Raw genomic sequence first — 27,750 nt, 5'->3', positions numbered from 1 at the left:
CGAAAAGGTAGTAAACAAAAACCAAGAGATTACAGCACAAGTGATCACAAGTCATCATGAGGACAGAACGTCAGAACTAGAAGACAGGGCTGATGCCAGTGACCAAGTACTCAGAGATACCTTATAACAGCTGAACATGGACAGCAGATCCAACAGCTGCTGGACAGTGCAGACAAGACGAATTGGAATTAGTGAAAAATCGCAAGACAGTGCAAATGGCATAAAACTGTTTATGGAAAAAAGAGCAGAAAACTTTCAGAATGTGGGGAAAGAACTTAACCTACAGATAAGTGAGGCATATGAAAACCAAGTAGCCACAGTCAGAAAAGAACTTCTCCACCACACATCATAGTCAATATCCCGAAAATCCAAGATAAGAACAGAATCTTAAAAGCTCTTACAGAAAAGCAGTGAATCACTTATAAACATAAACCATTAGAATCACAGCAGACTTCTCAACACAAACCTGAAAGGCCAGGAGAGTATGAAGTGAAGTGTTTCAAGCCATAAAAGACCACAACTTCCAACGCAGACTGAGACATCCTGCAAAACTATTGCAGCAGAGCAGAGCAGCTCAGTGCTACAGCCAAGTGTTCCAGCTTAGTGTCTCAGCTAAGTGCCACAGCTCAGAGGCATGGCTGAGTTTTACAGCTCAGCATTGCAGCCAAGTGCCACAGCTCTGAGGCACAGCTGAACTTTACAGCTCAGTGTGGCAGTTCTGGAACATCACTCTCATGATTTGAAGACTCGGGAATCCAATGGCTAGTTGAAGAGGTAGGAAAAAACCATTTACCACACCAGCGAACCCTGGCGGGCTCAGAGGAGTCTGGGCGCTCAACCAGAAATGAAAGCCTCCTTAGATAGGGACCCACAGGGTATGTGAGCATGATCACTGAATCAGGGGTGGAGTTACAGAACATTCCTGAAGCAGAGGGACCAAGTTACAGACCATTCCTGAGAGGGGGTGGAGCTTAACAGAACCGTCTTGTGAGGGGACGGAGCTTAACAGAACATCCATGAAAGGTTGCACAGTTCAGTCACAAACCATTTTGCTGCACTGGGCAGGAGCCCCGCATCACAAACTGAAGTTTCCAAAACAAAACATTCTGTGGGGGAGGAGGGGAGGAGGGGAGGAGGCAAGGCAAGGGCCTGTCTAAATGCATAGCACTTCTCTATCAATTGTCTTTGGGGGAAGTGATTATGATAGGTATCTTCCTGCCAGCTTCATAGGCGTTAATGTGCCTCGACAGGTTTCAGAAACAGAACACTACATTATTCTAATGGCAATGAAATTGTAGCATCACTCTGAGACCAGTAAGAATTTAAAGAAAAAGGAATTGGATATGTTGAGCGTAGACATCATGAGATCTCTAAAAACAAAAGGTATCACAGATTTTCAGAGCAGAAAGGAAAAGGATTTTGGAGCAGCCTCCAGATTTTCATTTTTAAAAACTTACTTAAAAAAAACTTAAAAACTTAAAATCTCCATAACCCACACAAGCAAGGACTGTGTAACCTTTTTTATGACAAACAAAGGGTCCTTGTGGGCAAGAGTGAGGTGGCCCTAGGGGGTGTGGCCAGATCTGCCTGGGCCCATTGGTTCCGCTACCTCACAGAACCCAGTGTGAGGTCACAGTTGTTAGCTATATAAGGCCGAGGCTCAGGTGGATCGCTTGTGGGTGACGTAGGAGTCGGACGGCGAGTGTTGGTGGTGATTTGGTGATCGGGTTGGTGGTGTGGAGAGTGGAGATTCTGTTTCCATGGAGATATACAGGGTGGGTGCTGAGTGGCATGAGGGAACATCTTGGGAGGACTACAGCGACAGGTCAAGCAGTCACAGCCTCCAGGAAATCTATGAGGTGCTGGGCTCGACCACCAAGTCCTGCAGTCACTGGCTCCAGAAAAACTATGAGGTGCTGTGCCTCTTTGCCGAAGGCGGCTTTGGTAGGATCCTCCTGGCTGAACACTATGGCACAGGGATGCAGGTCGCTGTGAAGGAGTTAGCGAAGGCAAAGGTGCCAGCAGCCTGCATTATATCAGAGGTGGAGATCCTGAAGGACCTTCAACACCCTAACATCGTACAGCTGCTGGAGGTCATCGAAAGCAAGGACAAAGTATACCTGGTCCTAGAGTATGTGACGGAGGGAAACCTGTGGCAACGGATCCGCAGGACTGAAAACCACAGGCTGCCGGAGGAGGAGGCCCGAGGGATATTTCAAGATATTGCGGGAGCTGTGAATTATTGTCATACCCAGGGAATTGTACACGGGGACCTCAAACCCCAAAATGTTTTGATCAACCCCCAAGGTCACGCCAAAATCTGTGACTTTGGGATGGGATTCCGGTTCCTCCCTGGGCAGAAGGTGGCCGGGGTTGTTGGCACTCTGAAATACTCTGCCCCAGAGCAGCTCATGCATGGGAGGTATGAAGGCCCTCCCCTGGATGTTTGGGCCCTTGGAATCATCTTATATGAAATGCTCACGGGGAAGCTCCCCTTTAATGGGGATAAAACAGAGATGGTCCAAACTATGCTATCTGGGAGGTGCTCTTGCCCCCAGTCCATCTCCCTGGATGCCCAAGATCTCATCCGGAACCTCCTGGACTCCAACCCCAGGATGCGGCCAACAGTGCAGGAGGTGCTGCAGCACCAGTGGCTCCAAGGTGTCCCACCCCCCAGTCCTCCTGAGCTGCTCCCTATGGCCGACAAAATGGCAATCCTCAATGTTATGGATGGCATGGGATTTAACCAGCAGAAGGTCCTTGACTCAGTGAGGAGAAAGGCGTGCAACCACGAGATGGCCACATTCCTGCTGTTGCAGAGCCTGGCACTCCAGGGCCCACACTTAAGGATTGGTGTGAACCCTGTGCGGGCACCTGAGGATGAGGATGCCCCTGAACAGGAAACAGCATCACCTTCAACAGCTCCTGCACCCTCATCTCACATCCCCCGGAGGAGTGCCAGCGCCCCTGTCACCTGCACGGGCCTCTTAGTTCCTGGGGTGGAGCCCACAGGAAGTCAGGGCGGCGGAGACCCCCAGTCACCCATTCCCATCCCCAGGACGCCAACTCCCAGCATGTCCTGCCAGCCTATCCCTGCCGCTCCCAGGGTGTTCTGCCAGCCTGGCCCTGGGGCTTCCTGCTCTAGCTCCAGCCCCACCTCCACCCCTAGCAGCAGAGGGAGGCGATGCTGGAAGGCTCTGAAGAGGAGCATCAGAGGCTGCCTGACAGCCCTGTGCTGCTGCTGCCTGCCACCCTCAGGGCGCCACCAACACAAGGTGGCCCCAATGTAAGTAGTACCCAGCAGAGACCCAGACAACCCTCAAGGAGGGAGGGAGGTTCAAGAGCTTCCTGTGAGTGGGCTGTGTCCTGATGATGTCTTTTCAATTGTCAGGGAGGAGAGGAAGGCAGAGGGATGGAGGGGTCATGGTCATAGAGAAGAGTCTCAGATGGACAGGAGGACTTGCTGTGGGGTCTACTGCAGAGGAGGGTGGGGGTGACCGCAGCCAACAATAGCATCTGATGTTTCCACATGTCTGGTATGTGTCCATTTCACACATCTCCTTGCATTTTTAGTACAGATCCTTGAGAAGTGACGCCCTCGTGGACCTGGACTCCCTGGTGAGCCGGCCACACCCGCACTGCCAGCAGCCAAGGCCTTGAACCCCTTCCTTCGGAGTGGAGCCCTGGCCGCTGGCCCCTCCATAACCAGCCCCTTCCAGCCAGCACCCCCTGCCACACTCAGCTCGAGTCAGCTCCACCTCAGTCCTGTGCTCCTCACCCTGTCCCGGGCCCCGCCCACCGCCATCTCTCCCCTTGGTGCCCCCTGCCCCCAACACTAACCCCTTCCTCCTATGTTTTGTTTTATGTTTTATTTTTTTCACTTTATTAATACAGTGTTTATTTGTCTTCCCTCTGTCAAACCCTGAGCTGGTCACGCTTCCAGGCAGCCTGGGGAAGTGTATGGGAGGGAAACACATGGGCAGATGAGACACGGGAGAAAGAACTAGGTGAAGGGGAGAAGGGATGAGAAAGGCCACCATCAGGCAGAAGAGCCCCACGGCCTCTGAGAGGGCAAAAGCCAGAATGGCGTAGGAGAAGAGCTCCTGCTTCAGAGAAGGGTTCCTGGCCTAACTGATGTGAGGCTCCCAAACACAGTGCCAATCCCAGCCCCAGAGCCAGCAACCCTAACTGCAGCAGCCCCAGTTCCGGGGAACTTGGCTGCTGTGTCCGTGCCCCTGGAAGTGATGCTGGTTTGGAAGCTGCAGCTAGGGACAAGTGAGGTCAGGGCATGAGGGACTGCAAAGCTGCAGAGGCCCTCATCTGTCGGTGTCTCTGGTCTGTCCAGCACGACCGCAGACAGTGGCTGGCTCAGCAGCGGGGAAGTGCTCCGGACCACAGAGGGGCTGGAGATGGATCTGGGGCAGGCGTACATTTTCAGGGGGAGAGGGGCCATGGCAGGAGAGCTGCTCCCAGGGCTGAGAGACAGAGCTGTTTTGTGTAAATGAAGAGCACTGTATTCATGTTGATTTCTAATTACACGACATGCAGATCCATCTCATACCCTTGGTGTAGGGCCATGCTTAGGTCCTGAATCGCATCATTCCAACCCTGATTTTCAGACTGGCTTGGGTTTAGGTCCATACCATGGTCCTGGAATTCCCCATTGGGCCCATATGTCTGGGAATCAAAAATTTGGGAAGCCAGAAATTGAGATTTTGCAGTTTACTGTTTCCTTTTTCTTTTCTTCAAACTCTAGACCAGGCTCGTGGTGAGCCTGAGAAAAGGTGTGTGCCACGAACATCGCACCTGGGTCAATACATGCTGAAGGTACATATATCCTCTATATGCATAGAGGCATCCTCTGGCTTCCCTGTCTGTCTTTGACTTGGCTCAAGGCAAAAGGACAGGGACCAAGATAGAAAAAACTTGTCCTGACCAGTACAGATGGCTCTGTGCTAATTTCGTAGTCTTGGCCTGAAATATCCTCAGCGAGGTGGGGTCACAGGGGATCCTGGATGCATCCAACAGGGAAGTGTGCTTGAGGTTGGCTAAGCGGAAGTCCTGGCTTGGCCTTGGCCAGATTTGCCTATATTTCAGGGCCACCCGTGCCCCAAGACACTACCTGTATGGCCACAGTCGCAGGCTGTGTGGCAAATATTCAATAGTCCACATGAGAGGAAGCAATTTTCCCTCTCTCTGGGTTCATGCTTCTCCATTACTAATCATCAGTTGTCATTTTCTTACTTTGCTTATTATAGGAAAATTAGCAATTAAAGCAAAGCAAAATGAAACATTACAGATTCCCATATTCCTACCAATCAGAATGTCTATTTCCACGCTTATCAATATTTTTATGTTTCTATGGTCTCACACATGGTTCCTACAGGTCGGTCCTGGAGGATCTGCCAGGTGCAGGTGAGAAGAATATGTGTTCTGTAGTGGTTGAATTGTTCTGTAGGTGCTGGTTAGGTCTGTGTAGTTTATGGTGTTGAATTCAAGTCACATGTTTCCCTGCTGATCTTCTGCTTAATTGTCCTGTCTACTTTTCAAATATCAAAATTATCAAATTCTCCAAGTTTTGCTATTAAGTTGTCCATTTATCCCTCCAGTTATGTGTATGGTAGAACTCTCTTATTATACACATGCATATTTATGCTTAGTTTATCTTCCTAGTACACTAATCCTGTTTTTATTGTAAGACGGCTCAGTCTATCTCTACTAAAATGTATTGTTAAAGTTTTGTCTGATGTTACCTACTATAGCCACTCTGGCATTCTAATGGGTGTTTTTTGTATGATATATCCTTTGTCATTCTTTTTCTTTCAACTTGTTTTGTATCATTGAATCTAAAATTTGTCTCATGTAGACACCATAAGGTTAAACTTTTCTTTTTCCCTAGTGAAACAATCTATGTCTTTTGGTTAGATTTTTTGATCCTTTTACATTTAATATTATTGTTGACATTTAGTTCTATTATGCTTTTTTGTTTTCTGCATATCTCTTTTGTTCCTGTTCCTTCTTTAATTCCTTTGCCTTAAGTGAATATTTCCTAGTGTACCATTTCATTCCCTTTAATGATTTCTTCACTATTTCTTTTATTATTTTTTTTAGTAGTTGCTATAGGACAGTGATGGTGAACCTTTTAGAGACTGAGTGTCCAAACTGCAACCCAAAACCCACTTATTAATTGCAAAGTGCCAACACTGCAATTAAACCTGAATACTGAGGTTTTAGTTTAGAAAGAACTCACACATTAACAACTCTTGTCTTAAAAGAAAAAACCACAATAACAGAGCTTTCAATGATACAAACAGCTTTATACTGAAAGATGAAACTTTCATTTGGCATGCTCTTGCACAATTAATGTGATCTTTGCTGCTGTATGCATGCTGATAATTTGTCAAACCCTGCCAGGTACGTTGGGGTGGCCCTGGAAATGCTCTCCCATGGCCATTCTTCAGTGTTCTCTGCACCCCTGTGTGACACAAGCACAAGACAGGTCCCTTGGAGGAAAGACTTCTCTGAAGGGCCAGCATGTGTCCCCTTCATTGTCACTGAGCCGTGTGACTGGTCCTTCCCTTTTACCAAGTGCAGGGGACTCTCCCTGGCCATCCAAGTGTGCTCCTCACAGCAACTCCCCCCTGGCTGTCTTTTATTTTCCATTATCATGTTTCTGCACACTTCCCATGCTGCCTGTGTGTTTAAGGACAGAAAATGTGGACACGGATGTTGTGTGTGTACTGCGCTATGCCTGAGCCCTGGAACACCCAGCACATGAGCTGCTGTGACTCTGAGGGTTTTTCTGAAGAAGGAGCAAGCTTTTGCCTGTTATTGGGCCAGAAAATCAAATGAGGAAACATTTCAGCCCAATATCCATCCAGCTATATATGATTTACAATCCATTTTGTTCAATCTTGTAATTTTCTATATTCAAACATTTTAAAGTTCGCTTTTAGTAATTATTATAATAAGCTGGTTGTTTTTTCAACTTAATTATTAAAACACAACTCTGCACAGACCCCACTGCAAGTGGGAGGGAGTCCTGTGACTAGCCACCCAGCCTGCCTTGCAGACAAACCTTAGCCTGTGACCGTGGAAAAGGCCAAGCCCCCTTACAATACTAAGTATCTAAGTTCTGCTACACAGGTGGCACTCGGGGTGCTCAGTGTCTGTCCCCCACCATCCACTAGTGCTTCCACGTGGGCAGGGAGCAAGTGCCTGGTCGCACCTATGGCCCAGTGTCCCCGGACCCACTCGACCGTAGGTTTATCCACACTCGCTTGTCTCCTGGGCGGCGCCTGACCTTCCTGCCTCACCCAGGCTGCTTTGCTTGGCGCAAGAGTTCGGGGACCAGTTCAGGTCGCAGACTCGCTGGCTGGGGCCTGGCTTTTGTCCCTGGCTGGGGCGATCCTCTTGCCTTGGTCTCTGGAAGCTGAGCCTTCCTCGGTGCCACCGTTCTGTGGAGACCTTGGCTCCCCTTGACATCTCTCCTTCGATGAGTCCCCAGCCCCTGTTCTCCTGTGACCCTACGGGTCCCAGATTCCACTCCTGAGCAGAAGGACCCTGCTACTGGGGACACAGGACACGGGAGACACGACACAGGATGCACAAAATGCACCATCCCGTCCCTGGGGACGAAATCTCCCCTCCAGGCACCCTGGAAGGATTAAGGTTGGACCATGCCCCACACCCCCAGGGCCTCCATTTGTAAAATTTTTAGACAGGTCCCAGCTAAGTTGCCCAGGCTGGGTTTGAACTCAGGATCCTCCTGCCTCAGCCTCCCAGAGTGCTGGAACTGCAGGAGCAAGCCCCACACCTGGCTTGGGCCCTGAGTTCATCCATTTACAAATCAAAACCTGTGCCAAAGATCGGTGTGTAGAAGATCTGGCAGTATAAGACGTCAGTTTGTTCTGAGTAGAAACATAAATGTGTTTTCCTCTTCCTCCTCTTTCATTTTCTACATGTGATTTCATACAGATAATATAACATTTATAATAAAAATGAATTTTCTTTAGAGGTACAATAATTTGATAACATATACACATGAATTGACACATTATCCTCACCCAACATAGGGCTAAAACATATAAAACAAATGATAGTAAGAAGTTTCTGCCTTATTTTCAGTGTAATTTATAAAATATTTGTTTCTGCTTTTGAATATGGACAGGTGAGGTTTCTTTTGCCAGCTAGAGTTACATTCATTCTTCACCTTCATACTCTATCAAGTTAACCCTCAGAACCATTAAATTTATTGGGCAAATTAAGATTAAAGTGAGTATTTCATCAGAGTATTACACTGCGAAGAAATGAGTCATTTTTACTTACAAGTTAATATTTTATTTGAGGGTAACTCTTCAAAGGGACTGAATTCACTTTCAGAGTTTGGGCATTTTAAATTGAGGCTCTTAGGGAGGGAGGAAACCTGGCTGAGTGCCCTCATTTTCTCGCTGAGTTGCCCTTCCACAGGACATTGATTTGCATGAGGCCAGGTTGGACACTCAGCCTCCCAAGCCACAGCCCTGTGTCCTCCACCCATGACCTCCCTTTTATGTCATGAAAACAGTGACTGCCCCATATTTACAGAAGCCAACATTATGGACCCATGCCCGTTTTGCCTGCTGTGCAGTCTGCCTGTCACTAAAACAATAATTTTGCCAAAGAGTGACAGTTTCCTTATGAGCTGGTCACATGTGAGGTGACAGGAGACTGCAGGTAACATCGATGGGTACTGATGGGAAGTGGGGTGATTGAAGCCTGGGGAGAGGTGATTGGAGGTGAAGTGCTTGGTAGTTTTTGTATAAATAATCAATTTTCATAATTCTTCTTGGGAAGCATTCAGGAAGTGGTAGCATCGATGTGACTTCAGGGCGGAGATTTGGGTCCTCTGACGTTGAAAGCTCACCCATCAAACACCTGCACAGGCCCATGTGTAGAGTTGGGTTTCAGTAAGAGTCACCTTCGAGCTCCTGCAAAATAACCCAGGCCACTGTTAGCAAAGCTAATGGGTCACTGATAATATACCAGCCAAATATATTAAAGTGGCGATTATTAAAGCAAACTAAAAGCAAGCAACTAAAAAATGAGGTTGGGGCCAGGGATGTAGCTCAGTGGCGCCGCGCCTGCCTGGCAAGCACAAGGTCCTGAGTTAGATTCCTGGTACCTGAAAAAAAAAAAAAAAAACCCACAAAAATGGGATTGGAGGTTTGTTAAGGTTTCCTGCAGGTCCAATGCCCCCTACTATAACTAATCAGGCCACTTCTTGCTGAACTTGGGCATAGACCTGGGTTGACTGAAACCGTTTGGCCCTGATTTAGACATGCCTATGCCTTTCTGGCCAGAGACCTAGGACTAGTGATCTGGAACTGAGAGGTCATTCTTGTTGTTGGACAAATAGGACATGGGAAGGGGCAGAACTAAGTCCTGGACAATGGTTGAAGCATGTGAGTATCATCCTAAGAAGGAGGCATTGTAAGTCTGAACGTGAAAGCATCTGTATGAACTCTGAAGCAGAAGCAAGAGGCCATGAAAGCCAGAAGGAACCCAACTAACCACTCCATACAGGGATCCTCTCTTTCCATGGGCATGGGCCACTCTAAAAGAATATTTGGATGTAGTGAGTAGCCACTCTTTTGTCTTTACCAACATGGAGGGCCCTCGTCAGCATTAAGAGCTCTCACCTTCTGTGCTGAGGTACCTGGCGGGAGGCCTCTGCTTCCATTGTCTTTCTGAGTTCCCATGAAGAACAGTCTCCGCTGTCCTTGGGCCATAAAACTGCTCCTGTCTGTGAGCATCTCCAGGTCTGTTAGACCAGCACAGGTGGAATAAACTTGTTCAGTCACTGCACATGACCACAGACAGGTTCTTTAGCATGATGAGAAGCAAAGTGGCTGTGTTTAAGGCTACACTGCTACACTAGACATCAGAATTGTCTGGCAATACCAGATAATACTGCATAGTCTCCCAGAGATGAGATAATGCTCCTCCATTTGCTTCAATAAGAGGGAAGGATACACAGTGAAGACTGTGGACAGGGTGGACTGGCCTAAGATAAACTTCTCTGCCTGTTATAGCAACTCACAAAGTATTACCACCCTCGGGCACTCGGGCACATGGGCATCCCTGCATCATTGATCCACAGGGTAAGTAGACAATGGTCTTCTCACATTACCTACAGTTTGGGTTAATACTCTGGGTTTTACTCCTTGTCTTTTGTGGAAATAGATCAAGGGCTTTCCAATTTCTTGGAGACCCAGAGCAGGAGCAGCAAGCAACTCTTCCTCGATGACCAGGAAGGCCTGATGGCAGGCATGATCCAACCATGTGCTGTGTTCTCCTTGAAGAGCTGCACAGGGAGGCTGGCTATTAGTGCAAAGTTGGGGATTCTTTTTTTTTCCATTAAGTTTATTGGTACATTTTAGGTATAAAATACAGTTACATTCATCATTGGGATCTTACATGATGTATCTTGGTTCTTATTTTATTCCCCTTCCCCTGCCCTCCCTTCACCCCCTCCACCCTTCCCTATTTGCAAAGACTTTGTTTCCTTTTTTTTTCTTTTCTCATATTTTTTCTTTTTCCTTCTTTCCTTTCCCCTACCCTCCTACTTACCACCCTACTCCTTTAGAACTTTTCTTCCTAGTACACAATATCAATTATATGTTTTTTAAATTACAATATCAAAATTTAGAGGGCATTGCCACACATTTTACAGAATTTAAAAGGATATAGAAAGCATATTACATAAGTTTCCGCAGAAAAAACTAAAATTAGCTGCTGATGTAGATGATGATGATGATGATGATAACAATGATGAAGAGTAAGTACTATGCTCCAAGGAACCTGACATGCTTATATGCATGGGTAAGTATTTTAGGAAAGTCTTTTACTGGGTCCTCTAAATAGTAAGTGGCTGGTGGTTGAATTTGGGTTAACTAATTGGAGCTAAAAGTATGCTGGGAGTATGAGTTGTGAAAATCCTGCTGTGTATTGTGAATCTTTACAAGGGTAGAGTATGCAGGCAGCATTTCTGAAATTTACTTGACTTCAATACCTTTCTTTTGATGAAAATTTATTGCATAGGTCAAATTACATTCATTTTATAAGATAACTAAAGATTTTGGCCTGTGGTTGTTTGACTCCTTATTGACAAAATGAGATTCTAAAAGGATGTTGAACTTTTTTGTCTGTCTGTCTGTCTGTTTGTTTATTTATTTATTTATTTATGGTTCCGGGGATCGAATTCAGGTCCTTGCGCTTGCAAGGCAGGCAGCGAAACCACTGAACTAAATTCCCAGCCTTTTTTTTGCCAATTTAAAACATGGTTGGAAACAAGAGTCAGTGTGTTTATTGCACTGGACCAAACTATAGTAATTAACAGTTATGCAATAGAATAAAGTCCTATTCTTAGTTGGTCTTACACAGTATCAGTAACTTCCAATACCTTTAATTTTCAGCTTTGTCCCTAAAGATTTAATTTTTGTTATTCTTAGTCTCATCTAAGTAGTCTTTGACTTGGGTGTAATAATAAGAAAAAAATGTAAATACAGATCATACTAAGGTCCAAATCAGGTTTTTAAAATAATAGACACCTTAGGGTGCCTTAGTTTGTGTATGAACACATTCTTAAGAATATATCTCACTTGGGGCAGTGAAGCTCAGCCGGTACCAGCACCCAGAAGGAAGCTCCCCTGCTACCATGCTAGGCTCCTAGAGTCAAGAAGGTGAGCTGGTCCCAGCACCTGGAAGGAAGCTCCCCACTGCCATCCCAGGCTCCTAGGGCCAAGAAGGTGAGCCAGTCCCAGCACCCGGAAGGAAGCTCCCCACCTCCATCCCAGGCTCCTAGGGCCAAGAAGGTGAGCTGGTCCTAGCACCCAGAAGGAAGCTCCCCACCTCCATCCCAGGCTCCTAGGACAGTGAAGCTCAGCCGGTCCCAGCACCCGGAAGGAAGCTCCCTGCCTCTATCCCAGGCTCCTAGGGCAGAGAAGCTCAGTGGGTCCCAGCACCTGGAAGGAAGCTCCCCGCCTCCATCCCAGGCTCCTAGGGCAGTGAATCTCAGCCAGTCCCAGCACCTGGAAGGAAGCTCCCCTGCTGCCATCCCAAGCTCCTAGGGCACAGAAGGTGAGCTGTGTGGGCGCCAGAAACACCTCCCCCGCCACCGTGGAAATGAGAAGACACATAAACTAGCCTCAAAAACAGACTTCCAGATCACCTACAGCAACCCCAAAGGGAAACGAGATGGAACACTCTGATACTCAACCACCTGGACTCTCTGAACTGGCAACAAAAGAGGATCTGGGAAAAATGAAATCAGAAATAATTACTCAGATAACAGCAAAGATTTTGCTCATGGTGCAAGACATGATTAATAAATCTAGAGAGGACACAGATTAAAAAAATAGAGGATCTGAGGAACATGATGGAATCCCAACATAGGAAACAAATGGAATCCATAAAACAGATACAAACAGATTTCCAAGAGATTCAAAACTCCATTGAAAGTCTGCGCAGCAGAATGAACCAATGTGAGGATGGAATTTCACATATAGAAGATAAGATTGCAATTAGTGAGGAGGAAAAGAAAAATTGCTTTAAAATTGTAAGGGAACATGAGAAATCAATCCAGCAGCTGCTAGACGATCCAAAGAAGAATAACATAAGACTGATTGGAGTCAATGAAGAAAGAGGAGAGAGTGCAGATGACATAAAAAAACTCTTCACAGAAGTGATGGCAGAAAACTTCCCAAGGAGAGGAAAAGAACTTGACATACAGATAAGTGAGGCATACAGGACTCCAGCTAGCCTTAATCAAAAAAAGTCTACACATAGGCATATAATAATTAGGATTCCAGAAATCCAACAGAAGAATAAAATTTTACAAGCAGTTAGAGAAAAGAAACAAATCACGTACAAAGGAAAGCCCATCAGAATCACAGCAGACTTCTCAATGCAAAAGGCAAGAAGAGCTTGGAGTGATGTATTTCAAGCCCTAAAGGAAAACAGCCTCCAACCCAGATTGATGTACCCTGCAAAACTATCTTTCAAAATGGATGGAGAAATAAGATGCTTTCATGATAAAGAGCACCTCAGGAACTTCATGAATACCAAACCGGCACTCCAAAAATTTTAGACAATACTCTAGGAAAAGACAATGAGGATCACACCCCCAGGAAACCCAGCAGAATGAATCCATTGGGCATGACAAATTAAACGCAAAGAGGGAGAATCCAACAAAAAGAAAAAGTCATGACAAGGTTTTTAAAACTTTTAACTTCATCTCCCTAATGAGTGTATAATTCAATCTTATTATTGTACTGATTAGTATTTTTCTGATTCTACAGTTGCACACCTTTCCTTGTGCTGTACTGGCTGTTTATCATCTGTCTACTTTTTAATTGGGTTGTCTATTAATGAGCTCTAAGAATTCTTTATATATTCTGCTCACAGGTTATATGCATTGTAAATATGGTCTGTTTAAGGACTACGTTTCATTTTAATGATGTCATTTAAAGTTCTAAATTTTGATGGACTCTCATCAATGTTTTTTCTTTTATACATCATGTTTTCTGTATCCTAGGTAGTTCTTGCCTACCCTGAATTCATAAATATTTTCCCTTATAATTTCTTCTTAAAGTTTTATATTTTCAAGCTTTCTTATTTAGGTTCATAGATCCCTTCAAGTTATTTTCATGTATGGAAAAAAAGGGTTGAGGTTAACATTTTATATACAGATACCAGGTGTTCTAGTACCATTTGCTGAAATCACTATCTCTTCCTCGGCTCTTGAATCGAGTTTATATTCTATAAAATGCTAATGTTAAATAATCTTTCAAAACTCAGTGGACCATATATGTGTGGTTCTATTTCTAGATTCTCTGTTTTATTCAAATGATCTATATGTCTTTCCTTACACCAACACTGCCTTGATTACTGTAGCTTTAGAAGAAGTCTTAAAATTGGGTGCTAAATGTCTTCCAACACTGTTTTTGTTTTTGTTTTTGGATTTTCTGGGTCCTTTGTACTCCTCCATAACTTTAAAATTTCAATATCCAGTTCTTCATTTATAGCAAGTATACAAAGACTTGAATTTTTAAATATACCTTGTGTTTTCTAATCCTGCTAAATTCAAGTACAAGTTCTAGGGGCTCCTAGAGATTTCTTAGTATTTTCTCTGTAGATGATCATTTCATCTACATAGAAAGATTTTGCTTCTGCTGTGCCAATCCTATCCTAGTTGTGTCATTTTATTGCCAGACTATTTTGGTTTAGACCTATGTTTCAAAGTCTAATGGACAGATGAAGAGTAGGCATATATGCCCTTGTTCCCCACTTTAGGGAGAAAGCATTTTATCGTCTCCATTCATAGAAGGAGATTTTATTGGAAGTATGGAGTACATGTCTTTGATCTGTTGAGAAGGTTCTGTTCTACTCCTAGTCTCCTGATAGCTTTTACCATGAACAGCTGTAGAATTTAGTCCAATACTCTTTCTCCAACTAGTGACAGGATCATATGTCTTTCTCCTTTCCTCTGTTAAAATGATTACTTTTGGGGGTGGATCTTCCAATGCTGAACCAAAGCTGCCATCCCTATAACAAAACCACTTTCTACATCCTGCCAGATCTGACTTCTAATAGTTTGTTTTGTTAAACAAATTTCTATCTATGTTCATATTTTTTTCTTCTATTATCTTTATCCAGTTTTAGGATTAGCACAATGTTGAGTTCCTAAAATGAGGGGGAGAAGTGTTCCTTTTTTCTGCTTTAATGGTTTCATATAATTTATCAGTTAAAATGTTTATGAGCCTGCTGTTGTCATATAGGTAGGTTTTCAAGCTAGGAATATACTTTCTTTAATAGGTGCTATTCAAACTTTATATTTCCTCCAGAGTTAGTTTCATTAATTTGTCTTCCACGGTACTTCTTAGAAGTTGTCAAATTTATTTCAAAAATGATTTTTGTAATATGCTTTCTATATCCTTTTAAATTCTGTAAAATCTGTGGTAATGTCTCCTAGATCTTAATATTGTAATTTTAAAAATGTATAACTGATATTGTGTAACAGGAAGAAAAGATCTAAAAGAGCAGGGTAGTTGGGAGGGGTAGGGGAAGGGAAAAAAGGGAAAAGAAAAAATATGAAAAGAGGAAAAAAATGGAAACAAGGTCTTTGCAAATAGGGAAGGGTGGAGGGGGTGAAGGGAGGGCAAGGGAAGGGGAAAAAAAATAAGAGCCAAGAGACTCATGTAATGGTACAAGATTCCAATGATGAATGTAACTGTATTTTATACCTAAAATGTACCAATAAAGTTAATGGGGGAAAAAAAAAGAAAACCAATAACAAATGCTGGCGGGGGTGTGGGGAGAAAGGAACCCTTCTCCATTGCTGGTGGGAGTGCACTGGTGCAACCACTGTGGAAATCAGTGTGGAGATACCTTAAAGAACTAGGACTAGAGGTCTCATTTGACCCAGCTATTCCCCTGCTGGGTATCTTCCCAAAAGAATTAAAAGAATCATACCACAGCGATATATGTGCACCCATGTTCATAGCGGCACAGTTTGTAATAGCTAAAGCTTAGAAGCAGCCCAAGTGCCCATCAAATGGAAATTGGATAAAGAAGATGTGGGGTTTTTTATAAAATGGAGTACTACTCAGCCATAAAGAATGAAAAACTAGAGACATTTATAGCTAAATGGATGCATGTCGAGGCCATGCTTTTTTTTTAGTTCTTTCGTTGGTACATTTTAGGTATACAATTTGTTTACATTTATCATTGGGCTTTTGTATGAGGCCATACTCTTAAGTGAAATAAATAGGACACAGACGCGTAAAGACTGAATAGTTTCTCTAGTGTGAGAAACGAGGGTTAAACAGTGTGTAAACAAGGGTTAAAATGATTAAAATGAATAACTGACAATTTGAAATAGGAAAAAAGGTCCAAAGACGAAGGGTGAAGGGAGAGGAAGGGGAAAGGAAAGGAGAGAAAGGAAAAACTATGAGAAAAGAAAAAAAAATGGAAAAGAAGTCTATGTAAATAGGGAAGGGTGGAGGGGGTGAAGGGCGCACAGCGAATGGGGAAAAAATAAGAACCAAGATACATCATGTACAGGTACAAAGACCCAATGATAAATGTAAACATACTGTATACCTAAAATGTACCAATAAAAGAACTTAAGAAAAAAAAGAAAGAAATGAAACTAATGTTAAACTGCTTAGTAGCAGATTTTACCAAGATCAAGAACACCTTCTATGTACCTTCTTTTCCCTGTGTGAAACAACCACATTTAAAGGTGAGGTAAGACATTAAGGATAATCAGACTATTCTAGGGCTCCTGATGAAGCAACAGTACACAATAGGACAGGCCTTTGCCTCGCCCCCTCCCCATGTTTTTTTTCTTTTTTCCCCCACAAGATGTTCTGTCCCAGAAATGTAACCAGTGTGCTGCATGGGCTCAATGTATCAAAAGTGTACCGGTCAAATAATGTAACTATTAGTACCTGATGTTTCTACCTAAGTTTTCCCACTTCACCTAAAAGGTTCCTCTCAACTTCCTTTCTCCAACTTTATATAAACTGACTCCTGATAACAGTCTGTTATCATCACTTTGGTTTCTTATGTTATTATTTTTAAGCAACTCCTGCTACATTTTTCAGGTGGATAGTAATGAAAGTAAAATACTATAATTCCTTAGAATTATATAAGTCAGTTTATATAAACTGTAATTCTGGGCTCAGAATTTGGAGGGGATAAACTGAGTCAGCTGGCTAATAAAGGCTCTGCAAGTAACTTGGAATTCTTGAGTCTTCAAATTGCTGGAGCTATAACACGGAGCTGTTTAACACTTGGCTGTAATACTGAGCTGTTCTGATTTGCCACAACACTACCACACTCCAATTTATACTACACTAAAGGAAACTGGGTTAGAGAAAGGATGTGGCCATATACATTCAGGCTCTCAGAGCTTGAGTCAATAAACCTAGAAGTCACTTGCTTTGGTAATAAAGTTTTGCTGTATAAAGAATCTTCCAGGGAGAACTAAAAAGCCAAAATATAGTTCATTTTCAACCTCTGACAACTCTGCCAGTCCCATATTAACCGCCTGTAAGACATGCCCTCAACAATGTCAGCAACCCCACAGACCCTAAATATATACACAAGACAGTCCCTGTTGGTTTTCATCAAAAAATACAATTTTTCTGCCAGTCACACATCCATTATCGCAGCTACTCTGGAGGCTGAGGCAGGAGGACAGCCTGAGGTGGAGCTCAGCCTGGACAACTTGGCAAGACCCTGTCTCAAAATATAAAAAGCACTGTGATATAGCTTACTGGCTCCTGGGTTTAAACCCCAGTACTGCAAAAACAAAAACAAATCTTTTGACTATTCACTGAGAAAATGAACATTATTTTCTTACTGGTTCTCCCAACAAAGCTTGTGGGGTTTTTTAACCTTTGATTTCTAAAAATTTTAATGCTGTCAAATCCTGCCTATTCCTCCACTGTCCATCACTTCCATATTTACACAAGTGTTGAGTGCGCGTGTCCAGCTCAGTCCACATTCTAGTGACCTCCTGCAGGGGGTTGTTTCTCAAAACACTATCTGCAGTTACTCGATGTCCTGTCGGCAGCAGTCACTCTGCACTAGCACCTACTTGTCCTTGACCTTGGGTACCATCTGGTGGTCAGCACCTGGAATTACCCTTTCTACCCGGAATGCTCCCCAGCTCCACCAAAACTGAAATGTTCAAAATCAGCTGCCCCAGTTCGTAATAGCTAAAACTTGGAAAGAGCCCAATTGCTCATCAACTGGAGACTGGTTGTTTTTTTTTTTAATAAAATGGAGTACTACTCATATAGAACGAGAAACTAGAGATATTTAGAGCTAAATGGATGCACATTGAGGCCATACTCTTAAGTGAAATAAATAGGACACACGTGTGTAAAAAAATCAGCTGCCTATAACCACCCATTTTCCAAGTCTCATCTCTACAACCCCTTAAAGTCTGATCAGCTCTCAGACTGGTCAGGCCCTGGGGATCCAGGTGGGACACATGGGTCACTAAGAGCAGCACGGTCGTGGTCAGCAAAGGCTCACCATAGGGTGTTCCTGTCTGCACCTCCAAGTTTAAAGCCTGATTATCAGCATATTGTCTTGTCCTGTGATGGAAAGGACTACAATGACTGGCCTCAAACTCCTGAGATGCCCCATGAGGCACTTGCTGCCTACAAAGCACCTGCCATGGGCCCACCGCAGCTCTGGTCCCTCTGGACACCTTCTCCACTTCAGTACCATCTGACAACATGCTGCACCCCATCCAGTGTCCTAGTGGTTGAGAGAGGATGACTGTGCTGCAGCTGGGGCACAAGTCAGCTCTCCAGGCGGACTGGTGGGGCTGGGACTGACAGGATAAACTGCCCAGCTCTGAACAGCTCATCAATTTACCCCGCTGCTCTCTAAAGATGTTTTAATTTTCTGAGCTATGGAAAAATTGGGAAAAACAGTCAAGTTTAATTTTTAGTATTTTCAAATTAGAAGTAACATTAAATATTATTTGGTAAAATGACATCTTGAAACTGAAGGAAATGAAACCTAGAGTTTAATGTCCTTAAGGTCACAATGATCTTTAATAACAAAAAACAAACTGGAGTGGTGTGTGTGGTGACTCACATCCGTAACCCCAGCTACTACAGATACAGAGGCAGGAGGATCACAAATTTGCTGCCATCCTGGACAATGTAGCCAGGTACTGTCTGAGAATCAAGGGAGGAGGGGATGGCTGGGGTTTGGCTCAGCAGTGGAGGGCTTGCCAACAAGCCACCTCCAAAAAATAAGGAGAAGAAGAAACAAAGGTGACAGTGTCTGTCATCAAGCTCCAAGGACAGGAGGTTCAGATTCTAATTGTTTTTGTTTTCTTTGTTTTCTGAGGCCCTGGGGGTCAAAGAGCAAGAAGTCGCCATCGAGCTGCACCCCAGCCCTCACACTGGTTCCTAGATGGCCACTTATGTAATGGGCCTCTTCAACGAGAGCTGTGTGGTCTTTATGAACACGGCTGAAACATGACTTACATATCTCTTACACCTCGAAGTGCTAACCTACACTTTAGGGTTACTTAAGAGATAGTATCAATGGGATAAAATCATTGTTGTAAAGAAATTTAATGGAAAAGACAGTTGAGACTTATATACTGCATTCAGAAATGTCTCAATAGTGTACGTATGTGTGCATACTCACACACACCACGGGTCAGTCCTGTTAAGAACTGCTCCAAGGACTGCTCCTCAATCATCTGGCACACACACAGAGCCAGGTCCATGGCCTTCATGTGCCCTCTCCCCCCCTCCCCTGAATGCTAAGAAAGCACAACTTCTAGACAATGACAGGCTGCCCTTCCTCTGCTTGTGCCAGATGCATGAGGTCTGCCAGATGCCATATGCCCAGGTGGTCTTCCACTCACCACTCAACTCAGAGTTCTTCCCTTTCTTCACAACTCTCATATGCTGCATTTTACTTGTTTTTATATAGCTCCCCCTTCTACACGGTAAACTCTGTAAGGGCAAAGACTCCTGTCTGGTTATTTACTTGCACATGCTATTAACACCCAAGGTATGAACAGGCAACCAAAGGCCCCCGGCCCACATGCTACCCTCACAGCCACACCTGGGTCACTGTCGTTTACCTACTGTAAGCTCCTTAGTTCACAGCAGCTAGGAAGCAGAGCTGAGGAAGGAGCTATGGACTAGACACACCCCATGGCAATGCCTCCATGACCCACCCAGACATGCCACCCACACGCCAATTGGCTATACCCAGCCAATTGAGCCGCCCCTCCACCTTTCCCAGCAGCTTTCACTCTGCAGTGCAAAACATGCCAGCTGGCCTGCACAGCCACAAACAGTGTTATTACAGAAGGCCGCAGCCTCTTCAACTTGCAATAGTCCTAGGTCAAACTGTTTGTGGAGTGAATGTATGAACGAACAAATACTGGAAGAAACACTGTTCATCCCACTGTGTTTTATGAAAGGTGTGACAGAAGACGATGTAGGCTGAGACAGTGTAGGCCAGCTTTTGGCCTGCTTAACTAGCTTGGCCTTCTCACCTGTATCCCCATCAGCTGTGCATCGTAGAATGGAAGAACAAATTTGGCAGGGCCCTAAAGATTAGACTGTAGTGCCTGATTTGCTGAAACACTCGGCTCGTAAATGGCAAATACAGCACACAATCCCCTCCCCTGCCTTTTTTTTTTTTTTGGTACCGGGGATCGAACTCAGGTCCTTGTGCTTGTGAAGCAGGTGGTAAAACCACTGAGCTAAATCCCCAGCCCTCCCCTGCCTTTTTTTTGAGACACGGGTTTCACTAAGTTGTCTAGCCTGGCCTCAACCTCAAGATCTTCTTGTCTCAGTCTCCCAAGTAAAAGGGATTACACAAAAACCTATTTTAAAATTTTTTCCATTTTAATCAAGCTAAATTAAAACAATTATTTTCTAATCTTATGTATGACGGTGAGATACACAATTTAACTTTAGGATGCTACATATGAGAGTGTTTAAAAGTTTGACTTAATATAAAACAATAAGGAAAAACTTGAGGGAAGCCAGGTGCAGGGATGCATGACATGGAGTTAAGGGAAGATCCTCTTGGTAAAGAGTCGCGCATTCAAGCTTACTAATCTTGCAGGCCCGGCAGGCTGTGGCCGAAGGGGATGAGAGGTCATTCCCGAGATAGTTTGCTTGTGCTGCTGACTCTGCTCCAAGAAGAGATCACGCCCCCTGTCATACTTCCCATAGCTGCAATCCTGTTTGTCTTGCCTTGGTTCCCTTGAAGGAATAGTTCAAGGATGGGAACATCCTGAGAAGTGTCTCAGCCCGTTTCTGTAGAGATTAGAGTGCATTCATAGAGAAGAAAACATTAAACAACACCTGCTGTTTATGCATTCAGCTTAAATAACCGCTGTAAGTACTATAGAAGAGATGTATGAACCAAGAATAAACGTCCTGCTGGTCTTCAGGACCCCCTGTGTCCCACTTCTGTCTCTTTGCGGCCCTCCACTCTCGGCCCCTATCTTCTCGAGGCCGAACAAGAGATGTACAACTATTGTCCCAGCTACTTGAGAAGCTGAGGCAGGAGGATCCCAAGTTAGAGGCCAGCTTATGCAGCTTAGGGAAACCATGTCTCAAGGAGAAACAAAATATAGACACCACCACCTGAGGAACCTAATCCACTGAACATACTCTGAATGTGCAGGCCTCCTTTCTCTCTAATCCAATTTTTCTTCTTTTGATAACAAGCTTAAACATGAACATTATCCTAATGCTGTGGCACATTTATATAATACATTAAAAATTTGAAAGCATTTACTCTTAATCTCAATTTACACCATGAAATATATACTTGACTTCTTGTCACTACTGTGACTCTTACCATTGCTTGAAACATGGCCCCTCTGTAATGCATTGTCTTGAAAATATATTCAAAGCTATCTCTCTTTTTTTTTTTTTTCAAAAGCTATCTCTTTAAGTTTCAATTCTTTCACTGGGCCTCCTGTGGTGACAGTTTAGTATTTTTTCTAAGATGTTTTATGTTGCTGACAAAATCTACGTCTAGGCTCATCATTCATTCATTCATTCATTTTTACTGGTACTGGGTACCAGGAATTGAACCCAGGGCCTTTGTACTGAGCTACATGCCTAGTCCTGTTTTTAAATTTTGAGATATGGTCTCAGTAAGTCACTAGGTTGTCTAGGCTGGGTTCAACTTATGATCCTACCTCAGGCTCCCAGAGTGCTCGGGTTACAGGCGTGCACCACCCCTCCCAGCTTAAGGCTCATCATTCTCTTCTTCAGAGGACCCTTCAGTCCATTGCTGATCAATCCCACTTGACTTCTGGAGAAATCCTATTCAGGACCTGGACAATTTTTTCAGCCTTTTATTTCTTTTGCCTCAATCTCTCTAGTTGGTATGTGTGGGCACACAAGTGTCTGGTGCTGGGGCTCAAACCTAGGGCCTTGCACAGACTAAGCACCCAGTGTACCACTGAGCAACAGCCCCAGCCCAACTGCTCTATTCACACCCTGGTTTCGGTCATCACCCTTTCTTGCCTGGATTCTGGAAAAAACTCCCAAAAGGTCTCCAAGCTTCCACCCTTGACCTGCTGCATTCTATTCACAGTATCCAGGGCAATCCTTTAAAAATAAAAGCCAGACCAAATCCATCCCATGTTTCAACCCTTCACTGGTGTCCATCACCCAGAGCACCAAGTCCTTCCAGGGCCCGCACAGCTCTCCCTGGCCTTTCCCCATCCCCTCCCCACCCTTGTCTCTAGTGTTTGCCCGCCTGGCCTACTCGGCTCCACACACTGGCCCCCACTATTCCACTAGCAAGTCAGGCACCTCTACTTCATCTCCCTGGAGCACTCGTCCCCCTACAGCCTGACTGACTCCATCATCCTAAAGGGCTGTACCCCACTGTCACCTTCCCCATAAGGCCTACCCTCATCATCTTTCATGATGTAACTTACCCCCACACACACACATTCTCCTGGTCTTGGTCATCCAGCTCCAAATCTTCCCATGGTGTACACATGGAACAGAGACAACATGGTGCAGAATTCATCTACATCTACTGCATGTTGTCCCCTCCAACGCTGAGCAAGTTCACATGGGCAGACATCTTTGTTCTCTGGTGCACCCTAACTGCCTAGAACACTGCCCCGCACACAGAAGTTATTTAATGACTACTACTGAATGACTGAGAGACAGCTTGTTCCATTTCAAAGATTTACCCATGGACATTCTCAAACTCAGTAATCACAGACATCATTTCTTGCTCCCCTATGTCTGATCCTACTAACTCAATGGACAAACTGAAGACGGAAGTATTGAGCTTGGAAATTCAAATATGAAGACAATCCCTGCCCTCAGGTAACTCTTCTTTCCACCTCTACCATCACTTCGTTGGGCCAGACTGCTGTCACCTCTCAGGATAACAGGACTACATTGTCATGATAGCCTTTTGGATTATCTGCCTTCACTTAATCTGAACCCATTCCAACCCATTCTCCATGCTGTAAGCACAGCAATATTTTTCTAATCACTAAACTGATGATGTTCACGGTTTAAAATCTAGGATGCTACTCCTCTTGAAATTCCAAAAAGCTCCTTAATACTGTCCACAAGCCTCTGCGTGATTGGTTCTTATCAAATTTCCAGCCTTAACCAGCAACTCCTCTACCCACTCACACTCTTAGCAAATTTTCTCCCATCCCAGTGCCTTTGTCCCTGCAACTCCCTATTACCTAATTACCTCAGCTTACCTTGTAGACCCTAGTCACTGCCTCAGAAAGCCTACCTGACTTCCTTAATAGATCAGATCTCCCTATAAAATAGGCTCTTGCTGCACTTGTCACAGTTGAAAGTTTATTATCTATTCAAATGATTATTTAACATGTATCCCCATATGATGATTAACTTCACAGGTAAGGGCCATACCTGGTTTTGTTTCCTCTGGTGACCCCAGGGCCTACCACATGTCAGATACTTAATACACAATTGTTAAATGAATAACCGTGCATATGAGAAGCTTTGCAGGAAGAATACAGAGCATGAGAAAGGAGTGCCGACTGCTGTATGAGGCAGAGAGTGGCATGGGTTAAGCCTGAGAAGTGTAGGCTAACTCATAAAAGGTCTTGCATGTCATATTAAGGGACTTTCATCACCCAACAGGCAACATGGAGCCAGTGGCACTGTTATGGAGAGAAGTGATGTGATCTATTTTGCGTCTTTAGTTACCCTCACCAGCTGCTGACTGCCTGGAGGAGGAATCTGAAGGGCAATGAGATGGAGGAAAGCCCAAGAAGGACAGCACTTTAGAAACCAAGAACAGGATCAACCTTAGGGTCCCTGTGGCTGGGGGCTGGGAGGGGAGCAATGACTCTCAGATGTGATGGGCGACTCCAAAAAGTCAGATCCAAAGATTCTGAAGCTCATGGCTGAATGCTGCACCAGAATCACCTCAGCCCTTGGTTCTAAATACAGATGTCCAGGTTATACCTCAAACCTCCTAAATAAAACTTGGAAGTGAGGCATAGAAATCTTATTAGGAACTAATGCTTCTTTAGGATTTTTATTGTATTCATCCAAGTTTGGAAATATGGAATACATACAGGATGACAGAAAGTTTTATGAGATGAATCTGAATTTGAAAATGGTGAGCTGAATTACTTGTACAGACAGCTGACAGACAGCTAGTCACTCTGAAAATGCTGGGATTGGTTTTGCTGGAGATCAAACCTTGGCGTGGCTGGAGGTATGTGAGCTCTCATTTATAAAGGAGTGAAGAGTGGTGTGGGCCATGGTTAGGCTCCTTGGGCACTCACACCCAGGTACAGGAGGAGATGAGGATGTATCACTAGTGGTAAGGACTCTACAGTGCTATTTTTGCTGAGGTATTGTGTAAACACTGCTGTCTCCTTAGGTGTTGGCTGGAGCACACTGCTGAGATGTGATGGTGTCCTAGGTTCAAAGGGCAGCTCTGGACCTTCTCAACATATGAGCCAAAGGGCCCAGGCTTATCCAAAGTCATGAAATACCTTGAGAGAAAACACTAACTAATTAGCTTTATCCCAAAGCCTGCAACTTACAGGATACCCTTTTGCCTCTTACCCTCATGAATATCCCAGAGCCCACCCTTCCAAAGCCAGCTTTCACAGAGTCCCTGGGACAGAACTAAGTGTGCCTCCCACAAAAATCCATTATGTTTTAATACTACTTAGGATACTCATCACATTCTATTTTGTGGTATATTTGGACAGACAGAATGGCATCATAGAAAAAAACAACTGTCCTACAGACATCAAAAGCTGCACCCCCTTATTTACAAATTGTATGGCCCTTAGCAAGTCATTTTGTTTTTCTAGTCTGTGGGGGAAAAAAGTGACAACAATACCTTCATTAGCACCTTGAAATTATCAAGTGAGATAATTCATGATAAATGGCTTTATTAAAGTTCAAAAGTTACTCTCTCTTATATGTGCATATCTTATCTTCCTGCTAGTTTAAAATACCTTCTTAAATGTTACCATCTAAATATCCATGCAGCCTTTCTCAGAATGCCTTGTATATGAACAGGGGCTGATAAGTTTGATGAAATATGCTGAATGGCTATGATATTAAAGAAAAGGAAAGTTTATACCCCTCTCATTTTGAACAGGACCTCAGGCAGCTGCTGCCAGGCATGCTTCTTTGGCCACACGACTCAATTTGCTATCCCACTGACCATGCTTCTACTATTCTCCTACCTGATATAACCCCTTTTCCTACTCCTACTTAGTGTGTTTCTATCCAATCTCTCCTATCTCCAATCCAAGCACACATCCTCCTCCATTAAGTTTCTCATGCACTTCAACCCAAAATGATTTTTCTCTCCCAACTTGTCTATACCTGTATACCATTATCATACAGACACTGCTTTATATATTGTTTGCCACATGTTCAACTACACTGTAAGTTCACTGAGTTTAAGATCAGAAAGTTTTCAAAGACATCCCGAAGAACTTTAAAGAATCAATTTTTTAATGTAAGCATTCTAAAAAATCTGACAGAAGGGTCTGATAAGACCATCTTATATATGAATCACTATCCCTAAACATTTATAAATTAAATGTCATTAGCTGACTGTATCTACCATATTAGATATACAAATGGAGTTAACATTTAAAAGTACAGAAAGTAAACCATGATATTCCTGTACCTTTTTTGCATCTCCCAAGTACCTAGACCAACTTCCAATACACAATAATGGAGAAATAACATGATACTGTAGGTAAAATCAGCCTTTGAAGCTAGATGGTGCTAAAACATAGTAGTTACTAATACATATCTTAAAAAAACAAAAAACAAAAAACAATGATCTAAGCATAATGCAGTGACCCACAACTGTAATTCCAGCTACTTGGGAGGCTGAGGCAGGAGGTTCGTAAGTTTGATTCCAAACCTGGGCAATTTAGAAAGAGCTTGCCTCAAACAATGGGTTATGGTTGTAGACCAGCTGAAGAGCACACCTGGGGTCAATTCCCAGTACTGGAAAAAAAGAAAGACACACACACACAAACTGGACTGGTATATGGTGGACAGCTAAGGTGGCAGTAGGGGGCTTTAGAAAGCCCGGAAGGAGAAGGGTTAGAACACAAGGGACGCACTGGAAAATCAGCCAAGCATCTGTCTTAGAGTTGTGTGTGCACATACAAACACAAGTCCACACAAGTCCATAAGATCAGTGAGTCAACAGAAACAGAAAAGCCAGTGGACTCACCCGTTCCGTGGGTGCCTCCTCCCCTGGCAGGCAGGCTGCTGCTGCACAGGCTATGTCCATCACTGTGGAGCTTGTGGGAGCGTCGGTTGTGGAGGAAGACCGGGGCCGGCCTGCCTGGGCCACAGCTGCCATCTCCTGGCCAGATTTCCTGTTGATTTGGGGACTCCCCTTTGGGGCCTCTGGCTTACCCCGCCTACTATGCAAGCTGGTCCCTCTCTTCATCTTGGGTGGTACTCGGATCTGCTGCAGAACTCGGTTCAGAGCTGTAGGGTGGGTGGGGACACCGTCAATCTCAGCACCTGCGTTCTGGCTGTCCAGATCGATGTCAGGTTCTGGATCGACCTGAATCTGCTGAACATCATGTGGAGACACTGACGACCTCCTGCGCTGGTGCTGGAAGAGGTGCTTCAAGCCTTGGCCAATCACATTAATGTTCTCCAAAGCATTGTGGGTCATCTTAGATAACTTTTGTTCTGATTCTGTCTGCTTCCTGGCCTCTGCATCTTGGGATCTGCCTCCAGGATCAGGGTCCTCATATAACTGTTCACTGCCTGAAGGCTCCATCAGTAGATTTAACAGGCTTATTTGCAAACTCAAAAATGTGTAAACACAGCAAGACTGTCAAATTAGGTAGGCATTTCTTTCAACAGTGACTATGCATGCAGCTGTGAGACGGAGGCTTCATGCCTATCTAATGTTTCAAAACAGAAAAAGAAAAAGAAAAGAAACTTATAAATTCATGCAGAAACTCCAGTGTTAAAGAAAAACATGCCACTAGCCATAAATAGGTACTATCATTAAGCAATCTTTAATCAGAAGATTGAAAGATAGTTCTATAGACAGTGGATGATTATTTTCTAAAGTAGAAGAAAAGGCCCAGAACAACTACACAGGAAACGAAAACAGCAATACTAAAATGAGAAAAATCACTACACATTTCAAATACATAAAGAGTGTGACATTCGGGTGCCATCCTGGAGTGGACACCGTAGAAAAAGGTGACAGAACAGCCATTGCTCAGGAAAGGGAATAGACCATCTATGTGTTTAAGTCCAGCTGAGGCAATTTAATTCCTCTCATCCAAAACCACAATTTTTTAATGCACATGATTAAACAGAGTAAATTCAAAGACTAGCAGGAGTGGCTATCCCAATCTAACTGCAGGTGATTTTTAAAGGAACACAAGTATTTCTTGTTAGCACTCATGTTTATCAAGCTCATTGGTAATTAGAGGTTTGTTCTTCTGAGAAGACAATGGAAATAAAAACTGTAAGCTGAATTCTCTGAGGCACAAATGACCTTGCTGGCACCCTAGGAATGTACAGTTCAGATAGAACCAGTCTTTAGAGAAAGCAGACCTTTTCTCAGTGTCAGCATTCAAAAAAGGAGATTCACCTCGCAAGTACAAGGTCCTGAGTTCAGTCCCAGGTACCAAAAAAAAAAAAAAAA

At 44.0% G+C, this 27,750-nt stretch overlaps 2 protein-coding genes across 11 annotated transcripts; one reads left to right on the top strand and one right to left on the bottom strand.

Moving 5' to 3' along the window:
- The first annotated feature begins 1,479 nt into the window (after positions 1-1,479).
- Positions 1,480-3,920, top strand: LOC147822435 (sperm motility kinase 2B-like). Of its 2 annotated transcripts, none has more exons than XM_087196787.1 (2): positions 1,480-3,286; positions 3,579-3,920. In XM_087196787.1, the coding sequence occupies exons 1-2, from the start codon at positions 1,761-1,763 to the stop codon at positions 3,658-3,660; spliced, it is 1,608 nt and encodes a 535-aa protein (XP_087052913.1). In that variant the 5' UTR covers positions 1,480-1,760; the 3' UTR covers positions 3,661-3,920. The 2 variants fall into 2 exon arrangements, with proteins under 2 accessions (XP_087052913.1, XP_087052914.1); XM_087196788.1 differs by having other exon boundaries at positions 1,482-3,286; positions 3,574-3,920.
- Positions 3,921-8,317: 4,397 nt separating this feature from the next.
- LOC147822434 (transmembrane and coiled-coil domains protein 1-like) lies at positions 8,318-27,668 on the bottom strand. Of its 9 annotated transcripts, XR_015445652.1 has the most exons (5): positions 26,302-27,662; positions 20,660-20,864; positions 10,172-10,345; positions 9,681-9,841; positions 8,318-8,969 (listed from the first exon to the last, which is right to left on the bottom strand). XR_015445652.1 is itself a non-coding variant. In XM_087196789.1 (3 exons), exons 1-3 carry the CDS (start codon positions 26,863-26,865, stop codon positions 8,946-8,948), a joined length of 651 nt encoding a protein of 216 aa, XP_087052915.1. In that variant the 5' UTR covers positions 26,866-27,663; the 3' UTR covers positions 8,318-8,945. The 9 variants fall into 9 exon arrangements, 2 of the variants coding, with proteins under 2 accessions (XP_087052915.1, XP_087052916.1); XR_015445648.1 differs by lacking the exon at positions 20,660-20,864 and having other exon boundaries at positions 26,302-27,668; XR_015445653.1 differs by lacking the exon at positions 10,172-10,345.
- Between the last annotated feature and the right edge of the window lie 82 nt (positions 27,669-27,750).

The sequence above is a fragment of the Heterocephalus glaber genome, unplaced genomic scaffold (genome assembly GCF_053883595.1).
Source record: "Heterocephalus glaber isolate CG9 unplaced genomic scaffold, H.glaber_assembly_v1.0 deba00001614, whole genome shotgun sequence".
Classification (NCBI taxonomy): Eukaryota; Metazoa; Chordata; class Mammalia; order Rodentia; family Bathyergidae; genus Heterocephalus; species Heterocephalus glaber.
This window is presented reverse-complemented; position numbering and strand designations above follow the sequence as displayed.

Excerpts from the sequence above, each read along its gene's own strand:
- LOC147822435 (XM_087196787.1), top strand. The coding sequence starts at position 1,761 with ATGGAGATATACAGGGTGGGTGCTGAGTGGCATGAGGGAACATCTTGG. Across the intron at positions 3,287-3,578 it reads CAACACAAGGTGGCCCCAAT|ATCCTTGAGAAGTGACGCCC; the intron begins GTAAGTAGTACC and ends TTTTTAGTACAG.
- LOC147822434 (XM_087196789.1), bottom strand. The coding sequence starts at position 26,865 with ATGGAGCCTTCAGGCAGTGAACAGTTATATGAGGACCCTGATCCTGGA. Across the intron at positions 20,865-26,301 it reads AGGAGGCACCCACGGAACGG|AAACGGGCTGAGACACTTCT; the intron begins GTGAGTCCACTG and ends TAATCTCTACAG. Across the intron at positions 8,970-20,801 it reads ATTCCTTCAAGGGAACCAAG|GAGCTCGAAGGTGACTCTTA; the intron begins GCAAGACAAACA and ends GTTATTTTGCAG.